The 25203-nt window shown below is 38.6% G+C and overlaps 1 protein-coding gene across 1 annotated transcript in view; it reads right to left on the bottom strand.

The window, feature by feature from the left end:
* BRAF (B-Raf proto-oncogene, serine/threonine kinase) overlaps nucleotides 1–25203 on the bottom strand; it is a 78794-nt gene that overhangs the window by 34597 nt on the left and 18994 nt on the right. The window contains exons 3-6 of the mRNA XM_071422474.1: nucleotides 16706–16969; nucleotides 2747–2850; nucleotides 1940–2042; nucleotides 435–583 (exon numbers count right to left, since the gene is read on the bottom strand). Of these exons, the coding sequence (XP_071278575.1) occupies nucleotides 435–583; nucleotides 1940–2042; nucleotides 2747–2850; nucleotides 16706–16969 (620 nt within the window). The remainder of the gene's footprint in view (nucleotides 1–434; nucleotides 584–1939; nucleotides 2043–2746; nucleotides 2851–16705; nucleotides 16970–25203) is intronic.

Raw genomic sequence — 25203 nt, 5'->3', positions numbered from 1 at the left:
TTTTCAATTATTGCAAAACCAACCGCAATTTCACTATAATCAACTACTGTCTCTTAACATTTTTTCAGGTTGAAGAGAATAAAGCCACAGCTAAATTTTAAACACAGCCCTAGCCATCACACAATAAAGAACCAGTTTTGATTAATAATAACAACTGTGAACAATGAGTGGTCTGTCTGATACAGTCAAGTGCCCAGCAACCCTATTCATGCCTCAGAAAAAGCACTTCATAGACCAGCAAAGAAATATGAACTGGTTGTCTGAGCTAGCACAGAAAGAGTATGAATTAAGCAGTCTCATAAGAACAGTTGTACTCCTATTTTTTTTTCAGGCACCTCCTCTGACTTCCTGAATTACAGACTTAACATAAGAAATCACTGACAGCTGTGCACTTGTTAAAAGGCTCAACTTGAAAATCAAGTGTGATTACTTACTCAAGTTGGTCATAATTAACACACATCAGTGGCACTTCTGTACTACAGCGCTGGTGGAATTTGTAGCCACAAGTCTGGCAGCGGAACCCCTGGAAAAGCAGCTTCCGACAGAAATCGCAGAACGCTAACGTGAAGAACGTTTTTCGTACCTACGTTGGCAAAAACAGGCACAATTACCTAGAGCCCTTCTGTAAGCCCAAGATAGGCTATTTGCTTTTACCTCCCCCAAGTGTACTTAAAAGTCTCTTTTGTGATGCTGGAGCTACAGTTTTATATATCAAACAGATTTACAGAAAAGATTGTCTCCTTTTTGAAACAGTTTGGTTTTTGAAACAACATTCCTTCAACTGTTTCTTGGAATTAATGCTTCACTGCACTTCACTGCACTTAAGAACAAGAGCAAAAAACCTGAAGCAAAACTTCACTATTATCATGTTAGCCACAAACATTGAGAATTTATTTGGATACAACCTATAAAACCAAAAGCTGCTGAAATACTATTTCATATTCTAACTTTTCCAGAAGCCAAAGAACATTTCTATCTAATACTAACAGGACTGGAAATACACAGGCATATATATGTATATATACATATACATACACACACACATATATATATTATATATATATATACACAGGGCTTCAATGTATGGTTACAGATATAGTTGTAATTTTGACTACTGAAACTCAGAAACATTCAGAAGCACAAAAGGGAGATTGTGCATTCTCCCCAGATTGTTATAGGGGGAAAATGATTTAGCTAATTTTCAAATTCAGCAATAACTAGTGTAAAAACACATTCTTAGTTCTATTATTACATGTAATGATCAGAATTTCAGTGGGATATAAAAAATGTAAGCCTACTACTAGGGTTCACCTAACTAGCCATAACCCAAACAGCCTGTTTGAGCTAAATAGGTTGAAACAGCTTGCAGATAGAATTTTGCTATGTTTTAAGCTGAAATAGAAGGTCTTTCTTTCCCAGTGTGACAGACATTATTTCCAGGATTTTGTATGTAGTTGGAAACATTTAGACAGATTCTGTTTAGCAGCTTCCATTTACTTGGTGCCTTATCAGGTCAAAACATATTTGTGCACTGCATCATTGATGATGTCAGCACTGCTCTGGGAATAGTTAGTTCATTAGTTAATTGCTGCTGCAGAGCCAGCAGGGAGGCCCAGAATACATTTTATAGATACAGCAATACAAAAATAGTAGATTATTACAGCTCTGCAATGCAGTACTGATATAAACCCCTTACATTTATAGATTTTAGAGGGTGTATTCCAACAAAATGTGAAAGTTTTAAGGGTGATCAAGTACTCTAGCATCACTTATTTCAAATACAATTCTATCGAAATCACTTAAGCTACTGTGATTAAAAACTTCTTTTGCAACTCCCACCACATCCCACAGATGCAAAATATTCCAAGTTGATAATTTGAATTTGAAAGTATGAAGTTGATGTAACCCCACTCAGCATCTCACAAGACCCAGTACATACGAAATTGTGTGTCGTGAGTGGCACATTCTCCAAAACTTCCACATGCAACTCCTCTCCTGTGAGCCAGGAAATATCTGTGTCCCAGCCAATTGGCTTCTTCTCTCTAAAGTGAAAATAAGCCTCTCATTAGCATCAGCACACAAGCCCTTGCATGTCTCTTGCCAAAGTTGTGAGATCAGCTAAAAAGTTACACTGTGGGAGGCTGCTACCCAGTCTAATTGCAGGAAACTTTAGAACAAGACCTTAGGCTCAGTACATAGCAAACAAAGCACACCTTCCCTGGACAAACTGCAGGAAGGAAATGCACTTTTTCAACCAGCTCCAGTAGTGACCAATTCCTTGTTTCCCACATGGCAGATTGCTTTTTGATCAAATAAAGTGTTTGTCAAGGTACCTGTTGTGTAAGAGTTCCACAGAGATAGCTAATTATGCACATGAATATACAAATTTTTAGGGCTGAAAAGTCTTTTTTTTCCTCCCAAGGGAACTCCGTCTTTAGTTAAGAATGTATTATAGCCAAATGAAATAAAACCACAAAGTTAACACAGCCTATTTAATACTTGTTTGGTTAGCATGAGTTGGATTAAATGAGTGTTTTGCCAAAATTTCATATTACTGAAAATTATGCCTGAGCCTTTTCCTAGGAGTTACACATTCTTTTCAACGTGTTTGTGACATGCAAATTGTTTAGTGCAAAGTATCATAAAATTCTGAACTTTGTAAACAACTTCTGGATAGAACTGGCCGTCCTGGGTAGCTCCAATAATTGATTCTAAGAGCAAAAAAAGCATCCCACACAAACCATACCCATCTTGTATTCTGTAAACAGCACAGCATTCTGGAATAAGACCTCTCATCATCAGCGCTTTTTTTAGGCTGTCTCGGACTGTCACTCCACATCTTGCTGGAACCTAGAGGTCAAATACAAAAGAAATTAGTTAAAATAACTTCCAATTTATCCCCCAAAACTGATGCAAACATTTGACCCTCAAGTGCTAACCCCACTCTTCAGGATGCTTTACAGAATTGTAGGTCAGAGTTTTCCAAAACGTTTTTTGTATCAAGAAAAATTTAATTCCTGATTAGTATATGAGGAAAAAGGCTCAGCTAGAGGAGCCAACAAGCTCTACACATCTATTAACATTTGGAACAGAATCTTCACTCAACTCCAAAAGTGAATTTCCAACTTTCTCAACTAGAAGAAATTGGAAGCACAGCACACAGATAGCTAATAAATACATACAGCTTTAATTTTACAGGCTGGCCTGAACATAAGTGGGGAAACATGCCAAGTGAAATTAAGTGAAGGAACTAACTTGGACTGCACTCAAAAAAACATTACGATAAAATGTAAATATTTTATTTTCTATTTCTAAAACAGAAGATAAGCATGCAAACAAGTGAAACAAAACAGTCATCTGAGTCAGGCAGACCATCACCTCTCACATTAACCTATATTTGTAACTCTATAGATATATCTTACATGAAAATATATTGCTCTTTCCTGTTTTCTGGCTTGAAAAGTTTAGATAACTAACAGGATGGGAAGAATGGAGGTGCATATTAAAACTAGCCAGATCAAGAACTCCATACTATTAAAGGTATATTCCTCACTTCTAATTGTAGGCATATCTTATACAAGTAAGTAGATCATCTCTAGGTACACCTGTGATTTAACAGTGTATAATGTTAAGCCATAAAAAAGAAGAATACGTGATCTGGTGATTAAGTGTAGTTAAGGTATTGAATATTATGTACTAACTATTTTTAGAACTCAGTAGTGAAAATATGTAAGTCAGGCATTGCACACACTGGGATATCACCTATAATCAAAGACAGTACCTTGGACACAAATCAGAAAACCTACAAACTTAACAAACCTGACAAGTCTGTCTGAACACCTGAAACTCAAATCTAGCTTGCAAGTGGCTTAAGCCAGAGCACTCAGTAGCCAAAAGCAGTCTTTTAATCAGCTTCAACTGGCTTTGGATGGGAGCCTAGTTTTTGTTCCCTGTGTTTAAATTTCCATGGGTATTTAGGGGCTCTATGTCCTACTTAAGCATGACAGTGCAAAGTAGCAGCCTGTTTCAAGTAGCTGTGTGAACACCATTTGAGGTTACTGCATTTCTAGAACTCAAACATATGCACTTTCAGAAGACACAAATAAAGAGAATATTTTGCTTCACCATCATTTTCCCATTAACATGAGAGGGTCTCTTTACAGGATATTTATGCATTTCATCTGGTCAACACAAACATTTTAAAAAAGATTATTTTTCTGAATTCCTTGAAAAAAACACCCTATAGCACACTACTTAACAATCTTGATATTCAGCCTTAGGTGACTTTGGTTTACACATTATATTCTTTTTTAATACATCTTTTTATTACTCCAAGTAACTCCTTAGAAAGGAACTCCTCTCCTTTCTCCAAGGATGGAGAGTATGACTCATATTCTTTTATACAAATGTTGAGTCTAAATTATGATTGTTGTATTGATACAGCAAAGCATCTATTAAAGATTTGTCTTGACCTGCAAAGGTGATTAGAAATTATAAGTGAAGTTGTATTATAAATTCTGTATTATGTTACTTATAAATTGCACAACATTGATTCTGCTTGTAGAACTCATGTGCCATTCTAATAATAAATTCTGTGCTATGCTAATCAAAATGTCTTATTAAGAAAACAACTCTTTAATTGTCCCTATGATTTAGTGCCATCATCATACTGCCAAAGACCCCTAAAAGAACCTGTCTGTCCCCTCAGTGTCCTGTTCTATGCCTCCAACATATATATTTACAAATAGTGAGTAAATATTTTTAGGAATCTGACTGAAGTCTCTGAGGATTTCAGGTGTGCTCCAACCTCCCCCCAGACATTAGATGTGATCATTTTGATGGAGGAAGCAACTGTTCTTTGGCTCAAGGCTATTTTCCCTCTAAGCTCCTGCTGGATTGAGGTTGAGTCCCCACAGACAATTCAGGTCTACCTTTCCAGCAACCTCAGTCACTCCACCACTGATATCCACAGTGGCAGAAGAAACTGAAATACTGCAAAGGTGGCAGGCAGATGATGGGGACAAAAAGGGGAATGAAAAGAGCCAGGAAAGAGGCTGGGCATGAAGGAGAAATGGGAGGAGAGGGTCAGGACAAACTTCAAGAACTGAACATGCAGGGAAAGCATGTGTATGCTGGGAGAGGGAATTGTGATCAGCAGGTTGGTGGGAATCAAACAAGCAAGAGAGAGAGAGGACAGACTGAAGGGCTGAGGGCAGGAAAAAATGACATGATGAACCACCTTGCAGGGAGAACTGTCTGCCAACACCTGGGGAAGTACTGGAAGTACATCCTGAACAGGAAGCTTTCAAGCTGTGATTGGGAGATAAGGTGGCTTCTTTTGGACAAGGACCATCGGGGGAAGGAGGTGCCTAGGAGCAGCAACAGAACCCAGCACAAAGTAGGAATAGGTTCTAGCTTAGGCAGAAAACTCCAACAGAGTTAAGTATTAAAAGAAACCAGGTTAGTAAAATCTTGACCTGTGTGAGGGAGTGGAACAGGATAAGGAGGAAAAGTCAAGCAGTAGGTAGATTACTAACATGAAAGAAGAGATAAGCAGTCTTGCAGTCAGTGGAAAACATTTTCTTCCTCCAGCACTGATCCTCCATAAATGATGACAACATCCTCCAGTAACTCATGAAGCAAAGAAATGCATTAGGAACCTCAAAGTTCCAATGCTTTTAATTAATTACACTAGTGTAATTATTTTCCTTTTAATTTTGTCAACAACAAGATTTATGAAGTTACAGGGTTTCTTTTAAGAGATCAATAAAGTTGGAAATACAAACTCTCAAAATTTGGGAAGTATCAGAATGAAGGTTACTTACAGCAACAAAAGTGCAATAGGACTATGAAAAATGTGCATTAACCATCCTGCTCACTAATCATTTGCTATTCCTCAGTATTATTATCCCAAGTCCCCTTCATTAAAATCCAAGCCATATTTATGCAACTTGCAATTAGAAACATGGGTAGAACATTTGTTCTCTTCACTGCCATTTGCATCACGATCCAGCTAAAACCCTAAGAACTGCTTTTATTACTCTCAAAAACCATCATGATCCTGAATCAGCATCACATTTAGAACATTCTCTTACAGAACTCCTGAGCAGAGAAACATAAGGCCAAATTAAAAGAACTTAATGGTAGAATAAGTCCCTGTAGTATTGATTAATCATTTTCCCAGACTGGTACAGCACGGTCTATCACCATCTGTGCATGTAGCCCTTCAGCCCCCTCCTTCAGTCCCTACTAGCACCTGCTGTAAAGCAGAAATCTCACCCTGCAAAGCATTCCCTCTGAAACCTCTTTTTGTCCCCAGCTTCTTTTCACCCCCAAATTAAGGCAAAGTTAAAGAAAAAGCTAGTTCCAACAAAGTGATTTGGAGACCAACTCAGTCCTTAGAAAAACAAAACCCAATACCAGTTCTTTTATCCTGACTAACAGACTCCTGCTGACTCCAAAGCAGGAGTTTTGGAACAGCTTCTTTCTCACCCCCAGGCAGAGGGAGGGTGTGTGGCCCCCCAGGCTGGGAGGGGAGCAGGGGCAGGAGCCCTGCATGGTGCAGCCCCCGAGTGCCTGCCAGGAGCCAGCAGCTCCAGCTCGGCAGGAAGGCACCAAGGAGGGTTTATCAATTCCATCTAGAGTTCTGCCAGGATTCCCACAGAGCACTTTAACTGAATCACATCAGCATTTTTTAACAAAATCAGTTCCCCAGGAGAAAATTTCTCATCTACTCCAAAATACACAGCACTCCAATGCCTGCAACCCAATACACTGAACAAAGCTGGCATTTTATTGAAACATAGAACATTTAATATTATTTAAAATCCATTTTGTTTGCACTGATCCATTATCTCTTGATCCCTCTCTTTTATAACTAAGGGAATCCAAGTGTTTCACAATGGCTACCACCTAGAAACTCATGTTACTAAGCTACGGGATGTACTCCAAAATTGTGATTGTTAAGGGCTTTCTTTTCAGGTTACTTATATATGTAAGATTTGTAGATCAGAAGAGGCTTAGGTTTTTATAGCAATTAGTAAGTTGATTAAGCAAGCAACTTTCAAAAGTGAAGAGTATGAAAGTGTGGGCTATATAACACTAAGGAACAGTACAGAAGCCGCCAACACAGACTGCAAGGTGTGTTCAGTGTGTAGATTAATAATATACCAGAGAAGATAATTTACTTGAGCATCCTAAATTGTGTAAGTAGCAATTCAGGGAAACACCAAAACACATGCTTCAGTTTGCAAATGTTAAGCCCCAAGGAAAAAAATGGAAAATTATTCCAGATTGCAGATATTCTCAAAGCAGTCTTACTATCTCAACAGATTAAACAGAACTGTAGCTCTTAATGCCCTCATTTCCTTTACTCACCTGAACTATTTCTAGGGACAGTAAGTATTTGTAACAACATTATTGATATATATATTTAGTACTGCAGCCACAAGTATTTAAGCAATGCATAATAAATCATTTATTTCTGTAAATCAGGTCATTCCCAATTCAGTAAGAAATTCAGGGCTATGTCCCTAAATAACTCTTACATCACTTTTCTAGCATCAGACTAGAAACTGGCATAGTCTCAGTAAGCTAAAAATGCTTCCTTACACCACTGTAGTTTCCAATGTTTTAGAGCAATAAAGACACTGAGAATCACTCCAAAAAAGCAATGCCAAGGTATTCTCTGAAAGTGGAAAGGCAGGTCAGCTCTGAATATCCAGTATTATACTTCTCAAAACTAGCTAGCTGGCTTTATTTTTCCCTCAGCCTAACAGTGTCATTCAGCTCACTCTGGCCAAGTGTAACACATGTACAGTATGTAAGGTATGTGTAACATAGCTTAGAGCTTCAGAGCAATTCCAAACAATCAAGCAGACTACTGGCTACAACAGTGGAAATATGCCAAGTAGAATGGATTTGAAATATCACTTCAAAGTATTTATTTGCTTACCACAACACATACACCCTGAAAGATCACACTTTTTTCCTCTCCGTACCTGATACCCAGGACTAAAACATTTCAGCCACATGCTCACAGAATTCAATGTGTTGGCCTTCTAACATGGAAAGTTTTCTGGTAAAATCCAAACATGAGATCCACATTTAATTTCTCATCTTACTTATGGAGGAGAAATATTTCACCAAATCAGTCAGCTACTTCTTAGAGCACTAACAGATACAATTACCCTCGTTTGTGGCAAAAAGGACATAAGATGGCACTGAACATCACATACTCTAGAAAAGAACACAGCTTTCAGAAACAGCTCCTCTGGATATCAGGACATGAAGCTCTGTCCAGCTTCCAGGAGAAAGCAGCAAGAAAATACATTCTTAATGAAGCATATTAGTGAGACAAATGAGAGGCAGTTTCATTGCATTAAATCTTGTTTCCAAGGGAAATTGATCAGAATTTACCCGTTTTACAAAGCTGTTACCATTTAATCAGATGCATTCCATTTAACTTGCAAAGACATGGGTTACCAGCAACCCTTGGCACCTCCAATGCAATTAAATGTAGAACACAACAGATTGATTTATGTCAGTGCAGAAATATTTTCTCAAGAATACAGCATCACTCAACCCCACTGGATGAAACCTATTGTGCCTAATGAATGGCCTCCACATATAATTTTTCAAACTTTTGAGAGACAGTTCCAAACTGCGTTCAGAAGAGCATTGGTCATTTTAAAGGGGACTGTAGAGACCAGATCATCTTCAAATTTTCGCTAGGGTAAGTACCAGTGGCAGAAACTGTGAAGGCTGACAATGACCTATTAGTAAAATAAAGTTTGGAAAATATGGCCTTAGACTTCAGGCTTGTGAGAAATACTCATCTAGAAAATATCTGTAGCCACTATATGGGCATAAAACCCCAGGACCTTGTGGTTTCTGTTCAAGAGGAAAAAAATGTCAGCTGGCTGTTCTCCAAACCAAAACCCACATTCATTAGAAATTTAAGGTACCAAACAGTTTAAATAAATCTTTGTAATAGAGTTAACTTTTGTAGAGTCCTGTCTCAGCTGATCACACTCCAAGTGCTTTAAAAGCAGCGTGGGGGCAAGAAACTATAGCAAAAGGGCTAAAATTCACATCCTTCTCTAAGCTGCAACTGATCCTAAAACCAAATGGATACTTCCATCTTCAGGTAGTATACACATTCTCTACAAATGCTGAAACTCCCCTTGGCTAGTTTGCTTAGAAAACACAAGAAGCATGAATTTAAGTATGACTTACTAGACATGGAATTAAAATATTTATTATGATCATTTTCAGATTTGTGACTTGCATTCCATTTCACTGAGTGGCTGCCTAGTACATTATGAGGTACAGGAAGCATGCTCCAAACAGTATTTTTTTTCTAGCATTCATTACTTTCTACAGCCAGACTTTCCATCTCATAAGGAATTACTAAACACTCCTTACTTGAGTAAAAATCAACAATCAATGTTGCACATGGCATTCCAGATGACAAGTCATCAGTTTTCTAATGGCAAGTTTTCAATATTGTTTCACTTTGCAATCTAAGACAGTGTGTCAATAAAACTGTAGTAGATTAATTATTCTCTTTTCAACACATATGCCTTTGAATTCATCCAGCATTTGAGGGTAGTTGGTGTTGAGTTATCCCTGGCAGGCAGCTAAGCACCACCCAGCTGGTTGCTCACTCCCTCCTCAGTGGGAGGGGAGAAGAGAATTGGAAGGACAAAAGAAAGAAACTCTTGAGGAAAGAGAAAAGACAATTTAATAAGCGACAGAATAAATTCTCCTAGTGATTGAGAAGTATCAAGTGAAGTTTACTTGAAAGTAAACTACCATTTACTTCATATCCCCAGACTGTTAATAAGATGCATAAAATTCCAAAGTATTCAGATACATTCAGCAACCAACCATTGGCATAGGCTAAAAATAAACTCAATTTCTGCTGCACGTTTGATACAACATGGGAGGTTTTAATTGTATTTTTGATTAGTAAAACCTAATCATGTCAGACCAGGTGTGCAATTAAAAGCAAGAAACTGGTTTATTCAGCTGCCTAAACATCCCTTCTCTGAATTTTCCTTATACTTGACAGGTGAAACTGGTAGGGCAGCTCAAATGCCTACAGAAATCCAGTGCTTACTACTCAGAAAGCTCGAGGCACAAACTCACAGCATAAACAACAGAAAGCAAGATGCAAATCTGAACTAAAAAAAAAATGAATCAAGTACCAGATTTAAAAACAGAATATTTGAAGGATCCCAGTTGTGCATGCATGATGAATTAATTTATGCTAAGAATTTACATAGAATAAAAATAGCATATTCTTCTAGTCTTCATGACTGCAGTGAAGATCACATGATTGCTTGCCTAATTAAAAGGCAGATGTACTAATAAACCAAGGTGTGACAAGAGTGAGACACTTAAGAACTGGCCCCATGCACAGCATTCTCAGTCCTGTTTAGCTCCTTTAACTCTTAAACATACAAATTGTCACTTTTAAAAATTCAGTCTCACATTCACATTTTGAGAACTTCCATGAACTTTCCAACAGATGTTTAACTGTGAGAAGCACATGAAGCATACCAACACAAAACCAAGTGAAAAAGCTTTACTGGCCCGGATTTATGCTGAGTTTTTACACAAAGCACCTCTGATTACTCTTAAACTTCAGAATAAAGCAAAACAAAGAACAACCAAAACCCACACAATATTCTATAGCTTAACATAGAAAAAAGGGTAACTTATTTTGTGACCTGAAGTATTACTTTTAGAAGCTACCACGGAAATTTTTTGACCTTGTGATGGGTGATAATACACAATGATTTGATCCTATCAAGAAGCTGCAGACAACTGAAATATTTGGAGGCCACCAAGCTTTACCAAAGCACGTACAACATCTGGGTTTTTTTGTTCGCCCTATACACAGATATAGAATTCAAACTGACCAACCACTCCTTGCTCACATTGACAGAGATGGCACTGAAGCTGGGAGAGGATCCCTTATAAACACAACTGGGGAGAGCAGTGGAGACTCCTTACCATCCTCACTCCACCAAGAAGGCCAGAAGACATGAGGGGAACATTTCCTTTGGAAGCTGGCAATGTGCAGAAGGCAGTAACAGAGCACAGAGATGAAGCACAAGACCTATCACTACCTGATGCCTTTCAAATGCCCATCACTCCTCACACTTAAACACTGTTTTCCTGTATCTTTCCATGTCCCATATTATCATTCAGGAGAATCATTCAGGAGAGCTCATTTGCTTTCAGATTGTTTTCCCCCCCCCACTCTAAGTACTTGTCCAGAAGGGATTTCCTGGGTAATCAAAATCATTCAGGGCTGCTATTCCTCAATTGTATGATCTTGTTCATAAAGTACTTGAGTTAGAAGCCCTTGTACTGCAATCCCTTCTTTCCTAGAATTCTCTCTTTTTTTTCTTTTACCAGGACTTCACTACAACATCAAAAACATCCTAATATTGCTCCTCTGCAGAGTCATAACCAGTTTTAGCTACTTGTTTTTATACCAGGTCTTGTGTTAAATGGCTTTTCTCAGAAGCCCTTATTTCACTTAGAATAAAGTAGCATGTGGCAGATTTAAAGACCAACATAGAACACGATTACTCACACTCCACATAACCATGCCCAAGGAATTCTAACCACAAGACACAAATTTCTGGTACTCATAGCATACATTTAATGTAGGCTGAACAAAGGGCTTCCAAACAGAAAAGACTTAAACTCATAAAATTCCTGAGTGACAAATAGCTCAAATTTGGAAGACAACCCATGGAAAATATCATACATGCCTGACCTAGTCTTGTGCTCTTTCATTGTGACAGAGAGATACTCCAGATATGTCCACAAAATGTTTACTCCATTACATGTTTCAGAAAGCTTTTCTCCAACAGAGGAAACCAGCCTCACCTGATAGGCCATGGGAGAACTGTCTAAAAATTCTTGCTAGTGCCTTAAGGTCTACAGTGAGCAAACAATCTAACTGGTGAAATCTCTAAATAATTTTAACTATTTTGTCAGCTTTCACAGAGCAAAAATAGGAACTGTTCTTGCAATTGGAAATGGAGGTTTTTTCCTTATTCCAAACCTACCAGTTAAAATTGATGCACAAAAGATTCTGTACCCACGTCCTCAAAAATCATTCCCTCAACCCTCAAAGAAAAAAAATTGGGGGAAAAAATAAAAATCACACAACTCAAAGCAATCCCACAAAATGCTGAAATCTTTTCCTACATGCAAATACCATATTCCTGTATTCTTTATACTCTTAGAAAACTTTTTAGCTAATTGCCCAAACTCCTTCAGTTAATTTAAAACTTTTTCAATGTCTTCTTCCTCTTACATAAACCAGAAGTTATCCTATTTGTCCTGTACCTCTGCATCAGTTGATAAGCACCATTCTGCTTGAATTACTGTCCCATCTCAACAACCAGGTATGTGTCTATTTCTGTTCATTTGCATGAGCACTGTCTTATGTCTCTTTTCTTCCTCTGCATGCACATTCAATCATATAATTTGGAAAAAAAATCCTAATCCAGATCACAACTAAGAATGCCCAAGGCTGCGTTCCCTGTCGGCTCCATGCATTCCCTCAGAAATCTCACCAGTAAATATCATCTACTTCCATTCAAGACTACCTCTCTTCCACCAAAACCAAGTTTTAGCATATAACAACATCTCTCAGACTTCTGGCAACCAGCAGGAGATCAGAGTTTTTATACTTTCCTTCCACCTCCAAAAGCTCTCCCTTAATTAGCAGATTGGTTACTATGCACACCACAGACATTTAGATTCCTAACCCAAACAAGCTTGAAACCAGTATTTCCCAAAGTTTTGCCACTGATTGGATAAGCCTCATCAACTTGTTCTACAAAACAATTTTTCATCTCAGGTAGACTTACACCATCTTCTATTTTTATGACTTCAGCATCCTTCTCTCTGGCCTAGAACAACATGAACAAACCCCCCCGCACAGACTTATCTGAGTGACATTTGTGTGGAATGCTTCTCCAAAGGATGTGTGACTTGCCAGTTGAACAAAGCCAATAAGGAAAGAAGTACACATGTTTCTCTCTCTGCATTATAGGGGATAAAATTACCCCAGCACAGAGAAGGAAAAACAATCTGTTGTTTCTTCTAGGAAGTTGTTCACAGAAAGAAACTTCTCTTCATCCCTTTCCAGGACCAGGAGAAGGAAAACAATCTTTTATTTCTGACACTACTTATTCATTGATTCCCCTCCAGCTTAACCAAGCCAACTATTTGGTTTTGCTTTCAAAAAAAAGTTTCTTTTGAACCCTGTCCTGTAGCCAGCTGAATAAAATGCTGACTTCAAATGATCAGCAGCAGCAGGCTCTGACACAGACCTGTCAGGCTTTCAGAGAAGCACCTTCACACCTTGGGAAAAGGTTTGTCTAACCTCTGCCTTATCCTGACACACACAAAGAAACTTGCCCTCAGCTACACTACCTCAGCACCACAATCACTTACTCTGAACACCATGGTCTCATTTCTTTGTACTCCACCAGTTTCCTTAAATTATATTTTGAACTGGAGTCAGCTCCAACAGATGTATTTGCTTGATCCTACACAAACAATAACACATAGAGAACTCTCAACTAACAAGGCAGTTGCTAGTCAAAAATGTAAGATATGCAAGCAACTCCCCCCCATTTCCTGCATTTTTAGCAGCTCTAAACAAATAGCAGAAGGCTGTTGTAATACTTGGGGCTGCTTCAGAGTGACCAAAGAAAAAAATAACGAGGTTGGGTCTCCATTACCAACTCAATTCCAGTCACTTTAAGTCAGTTTAAGAAATGTCATGGTATTCCCAGACAAAAATAGACTCCTTGGGATCTGACAATATTTCTCCCCTCCTGAAGTGTATTGGAAATAGAGACAGATTATTGTTGTGATATTAACAAGATTTTCTTTCAGAAGAAGATATTAATTGAAAGCTATTTAGGTTGAGGTGGGGAGGAGATTGCTGCAACACTGGAACTTGAGCAGTATCTCTCCCAGCCACCTGCCTGACTGTAGAACACACCAGCCTTGTTCTAACAGCCATATGAAATAGGAACTAGGGCAAGGAGAAGGCTCTAATGGCAGGTACCACATTTTTTCACAAGGAAGCTCCTTCCTGCTCCAACCCATCACAAGCCACCCTGTATACTTGAGCATCCTGAACTAACATCCCAGCTACATCAGCAAAGGGCTCAGTTAATGGGCACAAGTGCGACACAACCAGTCTGCTTTAAAAGCCAAAGGTTATGAAAGAAGACAAATGTGTGCAACACTTCTCAATCCACTGAGAGATGAAGGAAGCACTCTCAGCGTTCTCACTCTCAGTGAAAAATGCTGGATGCTTTTTTAGGTTAGTAACCCATCATCTGACTGCTGGTTATTAAAGCTGCACTGTGGATCACAGAATCTTATACTGTGGCACCTGAAACGCACACAGTTCTCAAGGTGAGGCCACGTTTGAGTAGAGGAGGAGAATCACCTCTCCCAACTAATTAGTGGTGCTGGGCTTGATGCACCCTAGGATTCAGTAAGCTGCTGCAGGTCCTTCTGGATTGTCATTGCTCCTGGCATTTCCTTAGTTTCCAACAGACTACATGTAGGATCAATAAATACTGAAAACAAAAGAATTACATTAAGAGTCGCCATACAAGAAATTCCTGACTTTCTCACTAAAATGATCACTGGTTCAAGTTTCAGAGAAATGAACTTCATCTCCAAGGCCAATAACCCCCACACTCATGAGCTCTTATAAGCACCATTTCTCAGCTCTAAACCAGAGATACTTTATGAGTATACAAAAAGAAAATAAGAAAAAAAAGTTCAGCTTAGTAACACAACTTGATCCAAACTGTGTAAAACTGAAATAAAAAGAACCAAAGCAAGCTGGAAACTAGCTGCAGAGCTAGTGGACCTGTAAGGCAAATAGTGTTAATCCTCCACTAGAAAGCTGGGGACAGAAGCAAGAGCCTATCCCTGACTACACCCAAGTTAAACCATGTTTGCCTGCCATAGCCCAGAAAGAGCATCTAGTGCTGTGAAAAATAAAACAGGATGGAGGAGGAGGAGGTAAAAACAGAGAGACAAAGAAGCAGAACAAGAGTATGGCTGATAAGGGGGAAAGAATAAGAGTAGAATTACACTATGTGGGTTAGAGGACAGGAGAACACATAGGAGAGACAAAACAGGTAATGCACAGAACAGTGCAGGAATTGATATGCTGTGATCCTTTACAGGAAAGAAACAAAACCAACTTATGAGCCCCATGACAGGGCCTGCAAAGAGCCAGACAGGGTGGGACAGAACACATGAAGAAACCAGAGTCCCTCCAAAATCCAGGACCTTCTCTCCAGATCTCACTCTGTGGGTAGTACTGTGTGCTTAGACTTGCCTCAACAGGCAGACAACAGAATCAATTGGCTTTACACCGTACATTCTGCACAGTGGTCACAGGCTACATTAAACTCCCACTCTCTTAAGTCAAAACCCAAATATTATTTTCCATTTTCAGCAATCCTGAACAATTAAGCAATATTAAAAAAAAAAGTCACGTGAAAACAACTGCTGTCCAATGTTCCCACTACAAGTCTTTTGCTCAGTGAGGTGGGGGAAGGATGGAAGCAAAGTGGTAGGGAAAGGGTGAGGACATGTCCAACACCCAGAACTACTCAGTTGATGTCTTCTTTTTACCAGCAACTCAAATTCAACAGACAGTAACAATCCAGAGATAGCTGACACCTGACTGACTGCTACAAAATGTCCTGGTTTGACATGGACAATTCTTGTCCATTCGTTTCCCACCTTTTCTGGAAACACTGCTCCCCTGTTAAATTTGGATTATGTACTACCTTGCAAAACAAAGCCTACACTATGGCTTGTCAATAATTTCATATATCACAGTTTGCAGTCCATTGTTCTAAAGGACATATCAAGGCTCTTCAGCTGGCAGCTCTTAAGGGATACAAAAAATCCCTTCTCTAGCAGCAAAAAGTGAATTACTCTTCCATGACGGGAGGAGTCACTGTAACATTGTCAAAACTGATAAACACCAGGTTTCAAGCAGTTTGTGGGCAACACTTCTCAAGCCCTCTAACTGCGTGTCCCTCCTCTAATCAGCTCTCTACACAAGACCTGAAAGTATCATTATGGTGTCCACACAAACACTCACCACGGTGAGTGGGGAGGAAAAAAAAAAAACCAAAAACCTCAAGCAATTCTGCATAGCCCTCCTAAGCTGCAAGAGGCTGGTTCTTGCTCTAAAGCATTCAATGCTTCTAGTAACTCTGATAACATAGAAAATACTTCCTCCATCTTGCCCTGTAAAACTAATCAATAGTTTTGTATAAGACAAGAAATAGAGCTTATTGTCCCTTTCTAACTATTGTAAAATGGTAAAATACTATTTATCCAATAAAACTGATTTGAGAAAAAATTTGAGGTAGCTTCATAGTTACAAAACTCCTTTTAAGTTCTGTATTCTATATTATTGCTATAATGGACTTTTTTGAGTTAATCCTTTCAAAAACATTCAACAGATCAAAACAACTGAGTGCAGCAGAGCACTGTGATCATGACACTTCTGACCTCCACCCAGGTATATTTCATCTCTTAAATTAACTTTTACATAGAGGGAGAGATACAGGAAATACTGAGGTTACAAGTATGTGAATAGAAACTGACTCACCACAGTCCTTTGCTTGTTGGGCAGGAAGACTCTAACAATGGGCTTCTGTGGAGACTTAGGGTTATTCCGTGACATATCAGCAGGGCTTTGATAAACTGAAAGGGATGAAGGTGCTACAGAGAGGCTAGAGGAGGAAGATGATGCAACTGTGTCTGTCGAAGCTGAACTGGAGACAGAGAAATCAGTTCCATTCCCCATGGATTCCAGTAACTGCTGTTCTCTCTGCTGTAGAGCATCAAGCTTGCTGGTGTACTCTTCATAGGCCTGTGAAGGAACAGCAGCTGTTTTAATCATGTAGCAGCCTCAGACAAAACCAGAAATCTAAATTCGGAACAAATGTGAAACAAAACACTTCCTCAACTAACACAAATTTCCCAAGAATATGAACAAACTGGTCTGGTCAAATTTTTCAGGATACAATGAAGAACATCATGTTAAACCTTCTAAACCAACAAGTAATGTTTAAATAAATTAAATGAAGAAAAGGATCGAAGAAATGCTAAGTTACTGTTTCAAAACACCTGCACTGAGGATTCTAATTCACAACCACTTAAAAAAAGACAGAAGTCTTTAACCAATATTGTCAGCTGCAATGCTGAATTACTGTGCTCCAGATAAATTTATCTTTCTCTTGGAATGACAGTTAAATACTTCTAATGCAATAATTAAGAGAAAGCTCAAACCTGCTTTTTATCATCCATATCTGACTTCTCACTGTTCACTATCCTTCACCTCTGGCACTATCCTTTCATATCAAATAGTACAAAAAATGTTTTTCTGTTAGAACACAACACATTTTGCCCTTTTCAAAGCCATCCATAAACATGTAAGTGATCCTTTGAAAGTTTTTTAACATCTTTTCGGCATATTCACACAAAACCCGCTTATACAGATCAAGTTTCTTAAGCAAACAAAAACATCAATAATATTAAATTTGCCCATTAAGTCTTTATTAAATGTAGTCAAGTTAAACATTATTGCCAAGATCTATAAAACATATATAATCAGTATATATTTTTCTTTAAAGTTTGTTATGCACAACTTTGTAACAAGAAAATTGTGATTGATATCAAATACTAGAACCATTTCTTCAGTATATCAATATAGAAAAACCTGAATCAGTTAAGCAGCGTGTTTTTCATACTACAGAAGCATGTCAGTGTTAACTGACATATTTAAACCTTGCTTAGACCTTTATAGAAAAGAACAAACAAAGACCTTCCAAACCTAACATGTAAGCAGTAGGGAGTGGAATTTTCTACTTTCCTCTACAGCAAGAGCAAGATCCATACCAAGATGCATTAATTCTTCAGTGATATTTTCCAGTATATTTATACAAAAGAAAAATACTTTCTGGTTCTGCTTTTTTAAAATTACTTATTTTACTTGCTTTCCTACTTTTTTGCTTATGACAGTTGCTAATTAAAGTTACAGGAGAACTGAACTGATCAAATGGTCTGCAGCATCTATCTAAATGTGGAAAAAGATAAATAAAGGGAAAAAACAACCAACTTGTAGTAGTGCAGCCACAAGTCCTACATTTTATTGGGAATTTATTTCTCCAGGTTAAATGTGCAGGCTCATCTAATCCAAACTGCTCTTGCTGTGCAAACAGTGGTTCATCCCTGCCTTTTTAAGAAAGCTTAGCATCCTCCCAGGATGGACGTGAACATCACAGTTGCAAATTCTAAATTTTATGGGTTCCACTTCTAATAAACATAGGATAGTTGCAAGAAACTGAGAATTATTTATTATTTATTTTAAAAACTGAAGATATCTAGCATTTCACTAATAGACCCCAAACTCTGAGACTTATTTTCACTTTAACCCAATTGTATTGTCAAAAGTAAATGGAAAGATTACCCAACTATAAATAATGTCATTTTTTGGCTGTACAGTAACACATGTGTCTCTCCTACTTCCAGGATCAACTTTGCATGGAAACTTGAGTAAAAGCTCCATGTGTCAAGAATTATTTTCAGTAAACAAAAATTAGGAAACATAAACTGTTACCATTTCACCAATACTCTTCTAAATACTTACTTCCCTTTCTCATGAACATTGCAAAATATTATTCCAACACACGCAACATTACATTGCTTCCGGACGCTCGTGGCTTTAGTTCCATCACAAAATTACACACAACTTTCAAAATACTCAATCCTACAATGTTTACATTGGCAGCTTAATCTGTCACTAATGCAAACCGAAGTCAAATGATTTATCTTAAGAGAATAAACAATGAGTATGGAAGGCTGGGAGCTGCAGCTGGCTTTGGGTTCTACACCACTGATTTCTGTAAAAAGCTCTGTATTTTTTCTGAGAACAAAAGCTCTCAAGTACCATACAGTTATTCAGTGTCATAGCAGAAGATCCCACAGTAAAACATAAAGGAACTAGAAATGCATTGCTAGACTTTAAAACATTTTTCTCTTTAAAAAAAATCTTCTTATACAAAAGGAGCTACAGTACACGCAGCAGAAACAGAATATCTCCAATAAATTTCCATTTCACAAAGGTTAAGTACTTTGGGGAAACAAAGTTTCATCTGATGATTAGCACCAACAGACCTTACAAAGACAACAGCACCAAGTCAAGACAGAATTATTCTATAGAGTTAAATTCAAAGATAGTGACATCAGCAAAGCTGACCTATGGCAAGTATTTCTAGCTAAAAGAAAGATCATGTTGCAGATTTGGCCTATCTAAACTGACCTGCAGCAGCACAGCCACTTAAGCAGACAAGCATCAACAGCTACACAAACCTTCAAGCCCATCAAGGCCCACTGGGTCAACTATGAGGTTGATTTCTGACTGTGTCTTTCAAAAACAAATTAGATTAAAATTAAGTCTGCACTGTAAGAATCAATAACATGAAAAATATTAAGATGAATACTCAAACAAATCATTAAATCAAGGATTCTAAAGGCATTTCAGAAGGAAGAGTTTAAGAAATCTAGACTGCAATCCTATCAGTTTACATATTCCCATTAAGAAGTGAGTAATGTTCTACACAAAACTTAAATCTTGCTTGATGCAGAATGAGAAGAGAGAAAAAAAGGGTGAGAAAATATCTGCAGAAGTCATCTCGTCCTAACACACATTTAACACAGAAATAATTTTCAAGTTCAATGAGGTTGCTCAGGGCCTTGCCAAAGCAGGCTTTGCAAGTCTTGAAAGATGAAGAGCCCACAACCCATGGGCAGCCAGCTCCAGAGCTCAAAGCCCACGCTCACAATGAAGAATTGTCTCTCATGAAATGAACTGGATGCTCACTATCTGTGACATTGCCCCTTCCCCGTTTGCTCTGCAGGTCTGGGAAGAGTCTGAGTCTCTCTTTATGCTGAAAGGTCCTGCAGATTCCTCCTGAAGCTTCTCTTCCTCGCGCTGAACACCACCTCAAAGCAGCCACACAATTAATGAGTGGATGGGTGCCTCTTCATTTGCTGCTGCAGCCCAGTGTGCAGTTTGCTGCTGGTATTGTGAGCGTGGATCACTGACAGCTCAGATTGCTCCCAACTTAGTGTGAATTTACAAAGTTTCATTTCACAAAGCACGTATTTGAAAAGTCAAACATTAGATTAAAATCTGCATAATTTGTCTATCTACACATAATCCTATGGCTATCAAAAACAGAACAAAAAGTAAGTTTTAGTTATATTGCATATCAGTATGTTTGCACATCATATAATAGTCTCATATGTGTGAGAATACCCCTGAGACTTCCACTAAGTAAAATGCATCAAGGCCTGATAAGCTGCAAAGTCCAACTAAAGCATTACAAGATGGCATGTTTATATTCAATGTGCACACATGCCAAAATACAACTGCTGTCTTATTCTGCTGTATATATTCTGCAGTTTAACTGTTGTATATACTCAGGATCAGCAGCCTTAAAGTTACTTCTTAAATGTTGCAACCTACTGACAAAATGAAAACTGACCTCAGAATTCAACAAAATTAGACAGATGTTATGCAAATGTGCCAAAAGAGTTCTGTTGATGAGGACAACGGATTTTCTCAAAAAGATACATTTCTTTTCTTACATATCATTTATATTATATCTGAAATTTGTTTTCTTGGGCCATGACTAGGCTACACATTCTAGTGAAATGATCTAAGGAAATAAAAAGCAACAAGTTAATTTTTTAAAAAAAAATTAATCTGTGAGAAACCCAAGTAGCAAGATATGATTTCTCCATCTCTCTGCCCCCTACTACATCTGGGTAGAACACCAGTCTAAACTCAAGCAGGTAACTGTTTTTGCCATGCCCTCTCTCTTCCTCAATCAACTTTAGATAATATCCACATTTTGCAAGACTCAAAAGCCTAGACTACAGGTTCCTGGTTTTTGAAACTGAGATTGTGTTTCTATTTAAAAGATGTCTGACCTTTTAGGCTGTTGATCAAACGCAAATCCCACTAAGTTAAATGGGAGCTGAAGATAGACAGTAACATACGTCACGATTTCTTCATTTAGTAAGACTCCTAAATCTGTACTTAGTCTAACTTTAGACACTCCAGATTTGGTCCAACATATTTGAACAGCATCTGTTAGGAGGCTGGTAAAAACCAATCTGAAATTCCCCAGAGGGCCACCAGGTTTCCCAGTGTCTATATGCAGCGTTAGCGTTTTCCTGGAATCCCACAGTCTGGAACAATCTGAGATTCATCACCAAGATCTATTTTAGACTGTATCTGCATGCTGTTGCAATAAGTATACTTCAGATCAGCAAAGAGGTAATCTTCTTTAATTAACTAATTTGACCTCCTGCATGGATTCTTCACTTATACAGGAATAAGAAATTAAATACTCTCCTGACATTCAATAGCCAAACTCTCAAAACTGAGAGCAGCAATGCCTCTGAATAAAACACATTCAGGCAAAGAGAAAGGCAAGAAAAAAAAAATCACAGTAGCTGGGGGCAAACATACCTCTACCCCCACAATTCTCATTTTAAATTGCTTCCAAGAGTAGGAGTAAGAAAGAGAATGATTCCTTCAAGACAGTATTAGAAAGCTGACTGAATTCTAAAACTTATTTTGATACCACTGTAATTCTATACATTTGCATGCTGTTTCATCTTGTGTGGAGTCCAAATTCAAAAAATCAAACCAAACCAACCCCAACAGACCTGGCAGCTCAGTCTTGGACTGTTAACTGAAGTAACCAACAGGTCCAGAATGCAACCCCATCCCAGACAATAATTCCCACACAAATGGGCCAATACTGTTTCAGTTCTTACAGGTAAGTAAGGTAGGTAATACTACACACATGACTATGGGGCAAAAAGGACACACAAGAGTTGGGAAGTTTAAGTAGGTAAGGCCTCCCTGAACAGTCACTAAGAGTCTACAAAGGCTAACAAATCTGATTAAGTCATTTAAGCACGATCTCTCCCTTCTAAAGTTTGAGCTGAATGCTTTTGGCCAGCCTGGGTCTGTGCAACCCATTCCATTTTGTACACAGCAGTTGTTGCCAATATACAGACCTTTACTCTCCCTAATTCAGCTTATCCTTTTGAGCAGTACTTTGTTGGTAGAGACACAAGAAATATAAATTTTTATGCATGTCCTAAAGAATACACAAATGCATATTTTAACCAGTTTTGCTAAGTGAATCCTAGGTTGTCCTAGTATCATAATAGCAGCCTTCTTTGCAGTAAATATTTCCAATATTTACAATGCTTAGACAAACCCTTAGGAAAAGGGTTTTTCCATGGTGAGTCACAAACTATGTATTTTGGGAAACAGCACTTCAAGGACTGATATAACGCAGTAAGAAATTATGTGGGAAGACAAAAATCATTGATGTTTTCAGCTACTGAGATACAGAGTGCTTCCAAAAAGTGTGGTAAAACCTACTGAGAAGCTCCTGCAGCCTCTTTTCCAGGAGAAAATAAAAATACAATTAGTATTTCTATACCTACTGAGTCAAGCAGTTATTTCAAATATTTGGAGCACCTCTCCTACAAAAACAGGGTGAGAGAGTTGGGGTTCTTCAGCTTGGAGAAGGCTCCAGGGAGACCTTACAGCACCTAAAGGGGCCCTACAGGAAAACTGGAGGGAGGCTTTTTACATGGGCATGTAGTGACAGAACAAGGGGGAATGGCTTTAAATTGAAAGAAGGTGTGTTTAGATTAGATATTAGAAAGAAATTGTGAGGAATTGTTCCATTGCATGGAACAGGTTGCCCAGAGAAACTGAGGACACCCCACCCCTGTTGTAGGTCAGGCTAGATGGGGCTTTGAGCAAGTTGGTCTACTGAAAGGTGCCCAGCCCATGGCAGGTGGGGTTGCAACCTGATGATCTTTAGGGTCGCTTCCAACCCAAACCATTCTGTGGTTTAACAGTGATTTCCAGGGGTCTGTTTGAGCTGATGACACATACAGCAAATAGGAAAAGTTAAAAACCAAGATTATATAAGAAGGAAATTTGGCTACAAGCCATTTTTGGATTTTAATACAGTCATTGCTTACTAGGTTTATTCTTTCTTCCAGACAGAACAAACAGAAAAGCTTTTCTTACCATCACATTAGAGAACATTGACAAGATTCCCAAAGCTATTACTAATTATAATGATTAGAAGAAAATTGTGTGATTAATGACAAATGTTCTTTTCTTTCTTTTGTACATTTTGTTTCCTCCCCTTGTACCTTAGACACATACTCAGAACTCTCTCTGCAGCTTTGGTCTCCCTCCTGAGCCCTAATTTTCCTGCTCAGGGAGGACCAGGGCAAGCAACTTGCTGCCCTCCAGCTTCACACTATTTTCCACCCAGGCTTCCATGCTCTGCTCTACTCCCTCTGCTGCACACTGACCTTCATAAGGCCATCACTGAGGAGTAATGGATCAAGGCAGGGAGATACCCCTAAATTTGAGTATCCCTTCTTGCAGGAATAATTAAATATATGCTGAATTCAACACAGCACAAGTCAATCATTTTCAATATTTCAAGAAAAGCATTCCTCTTTTGCAGTCAGTTGATGAAACCTGAAATGATGGCTGCAACAACAGCTGTCAGTTTTAAAGCTCTTTTGACGTAAAATGCATTGACACCCTCTCCTGAATTTGGGAAAAAATTAAATCTGAGAAGGGTGAAAATTTTGTCTTGACTCTCAGATGAACACAGAAACAAAAGCTTCTATTTCTTGAGCAACAGTAGCTAAGGCATAAATTCCTTTTTATTTTTAAATGAGATGTATGTTTTATATTCAATGCACAAATAATTTTATTATAACCTTTGCATGCTCAATTTTCAGATTTATTTTCTTGCTGAATTCTTCACTTTTCTCACGAGCTTCTGCTCTCTCCAACCTCTCCTTCCACTTAACTGAAAAGGCAATGCTTTCACCAGGTTCAACCACAAGTTCATTTGACAGGTCTTCAGAGGCAGATCCAACACAGGCCAGGAGCCAGTGTACAGGGTGCTGCAAGTTCTGTGCACACGAGCAGGTAGTGAGAATTGTAGTAAATTAAAGATGTAAAGCCAGACAGGAGTACAAAAGAACCAAACAATCTATGATACTGAAAATCTACACACTGGAAGATGGATGGATAGCTGTCAAACTTGTCAGAAGAATAAAAATAGCCATACTTTTGCAGGAAGCATTACAATAAAACTAGATGTTTACATCTAGTGAAAGGCAATATGGGTGTAAGCAAAAGTGCTCATTTGCAGATGCTTACCTAGCATTTAGTTTTGGCTAATTCAGACTTTTGCTAAAAGAAGACAACCTGCTTGCAACTTCAAGAGATGATCAAGAGACACAATCTACTCTCTCTTAAGGAGTCCTTAAGAGTCACTCACATTCTATGGAAGATGCAAAGAGGTCAGAGGAGGAGAAGAATTTTAATCAACACAGGCTGAGGGATGAAGGGATTGAGAGCAACCCTGCAGAACAGGTACTGGTGGATGGAAAGTTGGACGTGAGCTGGCACTCACTGCCCAAAAAGCCAACCATATCTTGGGCTGCATCAAAAGCAGTGTGGCCAGTGGGTCAAGGGAGGTGATTGTGCCCCTCTTGTGACACCCCACTGGAGTGCTGCACCCAGCTCTGGGCTCCCAATGTAAGAGGAGGACATTGACAGGTTGGATAGGGTACAAAAGAAGGTGACAAGGACGATGAGAGGGCTGAGGTTGTTCAGCCTGTAATAGTTAAAGGGCCTTTTGATATTTCAAGTGACCTATCAGAAAGATGGGGACAGACTTTTTAGTAGGGCCTGCTGTTACAGGACAAGGGCTGATGGTTTTAAACTAAAAGAGGGTAGATCCAGACTAGATGCAAGAAAGAAAACTTTTATGATGAGGGTGGTAAAACATTGGCACAGCTTGCCAGAGAGGTGGTGGATGCCCCATCCCTGGAAACATTCAAGGCCAGGTTGGATGGGGCTCTGAGCAACCTGATCTAGTTGAAGATGCCCCTGCTTGTTGCAGGTGGGGTTAGACTGGACAACCTTTCGAGATCCCTTCCAACCCAACCCATTCTATGAATCTA

This window comes from Agelaius tricolor, unplaced genomic scaffold, assembly GCF_023055355.1.
Source record: "Agelaius tricolor isolate 1412-34295 unplaced genomic scaffold, bAgeTri1.0.p SCAF_3, whole genome shotgun sequence".
NCBI classification, from domain to species: Eukaryota; Metazoa; Chordata; class Aves; order Passeriformes; family Icteridae; genus Agelaius; species Agelaius tricolor.
Note: the sequence above shows the minus strand (reverse complement) of the source record. Positions and strands in the feature narration are given on the sequence as shown.